The sequence below is a fragment of the Tyto alba genome, unplaced genomic scaffold (genome assembly GCF_018691265.1).
Source record: "Tyto alba isolate M040663 unplaced genomic scaffold, T.alba_DEE_v4.0 Super-Scaffold_18, whole genome shotgun sequence".
Classification (NCBI taxonomy): Eukaryota; Metazoa; Chordata; class Aves; order Strigiformes; family Tytonidae; genus Tyto; species Tyto alba.
Window position 1 is genome coordinate 21,752,197 of NW_024881280.1, and position 3,931 is coordinate 21,756,127.

Genomic DNA, 3,931 nt, shown 5'->3' on the forward strand with positions numbered 1-3,931 from the left:
ATAACTAGTCCATCAAGGCGTTTCAATACATAATTCTCTGGGCGTTAAAAGGCATCACTATTTTTTTCTTGGCTACCCTTCCCCAGTCGATCTTTGGAGCAGATACAGACTAACGGGAAGATTGGCTTAATCCTGCATCCCGCTTTAGAGGCTCTAAAAAAGACAGCAAAGGAGCGCGGCCCCGCACTGCGCCCCCGCACCGCCGCCCGAAACGAAAAGTCGGGGAGCCTGCCGAGACATGGGGCTCCGGACTCACGCTTCCCGTAGGAAGTATCGCCAGGTTTACAGGGAAGTGCTCGCAGCAGACCCTATTCGCCGTTTACCGGCGCACGTGGGTAAAATAAACGAACTTGAAAGTGAAATTCCACTGGCGCGATCAGGGCAAAGATTTAAGCTTTCATGGCACAGGAGGCAACCCTGCGAGAAAGCCCCAGTCATCATAAATACACTTCTCCGCGGGGAAGAATTTATTTGCCAAAAATCATTTTATTAGTCACTGGACGAATCAGCTATTTTAAAACAAACTAAGTCACTAGGAATTTTTTTTTTTTTTTTTTTTTTTTTTTTTTTTTAAGGACGGAATCCCTCAAAAAGGAGCAGGAGGAGAGAAGGTTTTACAAAAGCAGAGCCGCAGCCGGCACCCGCGCCCTCGGGGGAGCCCGGCGGAGGGGAGGGCGGCCCAGCCAAGCTCCGGCCCGCCCGGCCGCGCCGCCGCCCCGGGGCCGCGCTCCGCCGCCCGGCCCGCCCCAGCCCGGCGGCCGCCGTGCCCCGGAGGCTCCCCCGCGCCGGGGGGCCCGGGGCTGGGACGGGCCCCCCCCCCCCCCCCCCCGCCCGTGGGATGATGAGTCCGGCCCCGGAGGGCGAAGCGCCGCCGTCACCACCCCCAGGAGACGACGGCGGGGTGCGCTAAGTGCTGGTAAGCCGGGAAGACGCCGAGGGCGGCGGCGGCGGCGGGCGGGCAGGCTCGGTAGCCCGGCAGGGCGAGCGCGGCCTGGGCGCTGCAGCCGGCCAGGGCGCAGCCCAGCTTGGGGCGGGCGGCGGGCGGCGGGGGGCTGGCCGGGCAGCCGCGGCACCGCTCCCCGTCCCGCACCAGCACCGGCACCACCACCCGGCGCAGCAGGGCGGGCGGGCGCGGCGGGGGGCTGCCGGGGCCCTCGCTCCGCGCCCGCTTCATCTTGTAGCGGTGGTTTTGGAACCAGATCTTCACCTGGGTGGGGGTGAGGCTGAGCAGCCGGGCCAGCTGCTCCCGCTCCGGCGCCGAGAGGTACCGCTGCTGCCGGAACCGCCGCTCCAGCTCCAGCGTCTGCGCCTTGGAGAAGAGCACCCGCCGCTTCTTCTTCTTCTCCTCGGCCTCCAAGCCGCGGGCGGGGAGCGACCTTTGGGTGGAGTCGGGCAAGCTCAGCTCCGGGCCGCTCTCGTCGGAAGCTGGGGACAGCGAGGGGGTTAGAGAGAGGGGGCGGCGGGGGCCGGGGCCGGGGTGCGGGACAGGCACCGAGGAGACGGCGGGCCGTCGAGAGCCGAAACGCCTCCCGCAGGGAGAGCCCCGGCTGTTTACCGGGCCGGGGGTTAATCCCAACAGTCAACAAACGATGTGAGCTAACCCCCCGGAGGCATTAAACCGAACCCACGGGACGGAGCGGGCCTCCCCCCCCCCCCCCCCCCCCCGCGGGTGAGAGGCTCTGCCCCGGCGGCAATCCCCGCACGGGCACGGCGGCTTCGCTGCGCACAGCCCCGGGGCTTGCGGGCTGGCAGCGTCTGTGCTCGCTCGGTGCTAAAATATAATACCAGGCGGCTGCCCAGTCCTTCCATTACCGCTTTTCTCCAGCCGCTCGATTACCTCAATATTTAACGTATCCCCACGGGGCTCCCGCATCCATCCATCCATCCATCCATCCATCCATCCATCCATCCATCCATCCATCCATCCATCCATCCATCCATCCATCCATCCATCCATCCATCCAAAGGGAGGTCTCCCCCCCATTCACACACAGGTGTACATTAAACGCCGCGTATCTGCGGCACAATTTACACGTGTGGGGTAAGACCAGTGTGCTCCACGGCTGGCTCTGTGAGCCGGAGCCTGCTCTCCGCGGAGGTGCGTGGGTCTGGCCGGTGGCGCGCAGGGCGCGCTCCGCGGCAGCGCGGGGAGGCGAGGCGCTGGGGGGGTGCTTAGCTCTCCTCCACGGTGCGTGAGGTGACCTGAAACCCCTCCAGCACAAAAAGACAGGATTTCTTGCAACAGTGAAACGGGGAAAAAAAAAATAAATACAATTAAAAAAGAATCCGGGAAGCGAGCTTAAACGATAAGCGCAGAGAGACGGGTGGACACAGCCTGAGGTTTTGCTTTCTGTCATAGCTGGGAACATGCACAGATCTACGGAAAAAAAAAAATAAAATCGTTTCTCTCTTAAGCTCGTGGCCGGGATGTTCCTGCTGTTTCATTGTTGCAATTCAGTGATATTCTATGAAATTCCCAGCCTGGATCCCCCCGATCCTTGAGGCTACACACGCTGGCGGTTCGCTTCTTCGCATCCTCCCCAAAGGAAGAGGGGAAACAAATAAAAGATAGCTGTGCGGAGATGGCGAATTCCTGTCCGTTTCATACTCACAGGGGTAGTGGTTTCTGTCTGTCTCTATCCACCCTCGGTACGGCGAGTCGGTGTAATTCTCCGCTGAGTGGTGATGGTCAGAGGTTTGCTTTATGCTATTAGCGTCCTGCTCTGGTAAATCCAAAATGCTCCTCACTGTAAAACTGATCCTGCCAGACGTGGCCATGGTAGGTTGTGCACACACCCCGCAAAAAATATCGTCCCAAAGCCCCGAACCCCCTTCCTTAAAAGCTGCGAGGAAAGGACTGCACCCAGTTACTGGGGAATCTCCCGGCTCAAGAGGACCTTCCCTTCCATCACCACCTAACCCCAAATATTAGTGTCGTTTACAGAGGTGTCCTGTTTATATAAACAGTCCTCCCCACTGCAAACACTGCCTGCTTTCAAACCGTCTCTGTCTATAGGATGCTAAGTACCTGAATTAGTCAAGTGCTAAAGCCCTAATGGGAGTAGGTGTAACCCCCCCCCCCCCTCCCGCCACCCCCATGAGAGAATAACCCGTTACCTCCCAAAGACAGCAGGAAACAGGCTTCATCATTACATATTCTGTCTGATTAGCTAAAAGTGGGGACAGATAATGGTAATTGTTAGCAGTGAATAACATCTTGGGTGGCATGTGGATGACCAACAACCACCCCCCTCCATCCGCCACCAAAGCCACCAGCGTCCCTTCTATCCGCAGACAAAGTGAATCCTCCCAGGACATCCGCAGAGCCTGCCGAGAGCCCCCTCCCAGCTTCTCCCTCTTTATTCCCCCCCCCCCCCCCCCCCTTCTCTCTCTCTTTAAACCTGGAAGGAATTTGAGTCGTTATTTGTTTTATTTCCCCGAGTTGTTTGCCGTGCTACCTCCAATTCTCCCTCTTGTCATTGGCAGGTTTGCTACCCTCCACGGGGGATTTTTCACACCTCGGCTGAGCTCTCGGCGGGGAAGGCTGGCCGGTGTGTGCGTTGAAGGGATGGGATCTGCAGGGTATTTTTTTTGCCTCTCCTGGGCAAATAATTTCTCTCGGGAAGGGTAATTTCTCTCGTGAGCCTGGCTGGGGAAAGGCGGGGACCCCGACACACTCGGTCCGTAAGCAAGAGGCGGGAGGAAGGGTAGTGGAGATTATTTTTAGCACCGTTTTGCGTCGTACCCCACTGGGGCCATATGTGTGGGTGACTGGAACGATCCCAGCAGGAAGAGAGGGAGAAAAGATCAAAGACGGCGCCTTTATTTGTCCGCGCGTCTCCCGTCCCCGCCGAGCGCCGCTTCATCTGCGGAAAGCGGCAGCAGCCAACCCCCCCCCCCCCGGGCCGAGGGGTGCGGACATCGCTGGGCA

General features: G+C 59.6%; 1 protein-coding gene across 1 annotated transcript; it reads right to left on the bottom strand.

The window, feature by feature from the left end:
• Window positions 1-874: 874 nt before the first annotated feature.
• NKX2-8 (NK2 homeobox 8) lies at window positions 875-2,778 on the bottom strand. Its single transcript, XM_042791200.1, has 2 exons — window positions 2,613-2,778; window positions 875-1,425 (listed from the first exon to the last, which is right to left on the bottom strand). The coding sequence occupies exons 1-2, from the start codon at window positions 2,776-2,778 to the stop codon at window positions 875-877; spliced, it is 717 nt and encodes a 238-aa protein (XP_042647134.1).
• Window positions 2,779-3,931: the final 1,153 nt, after the last annotated feature.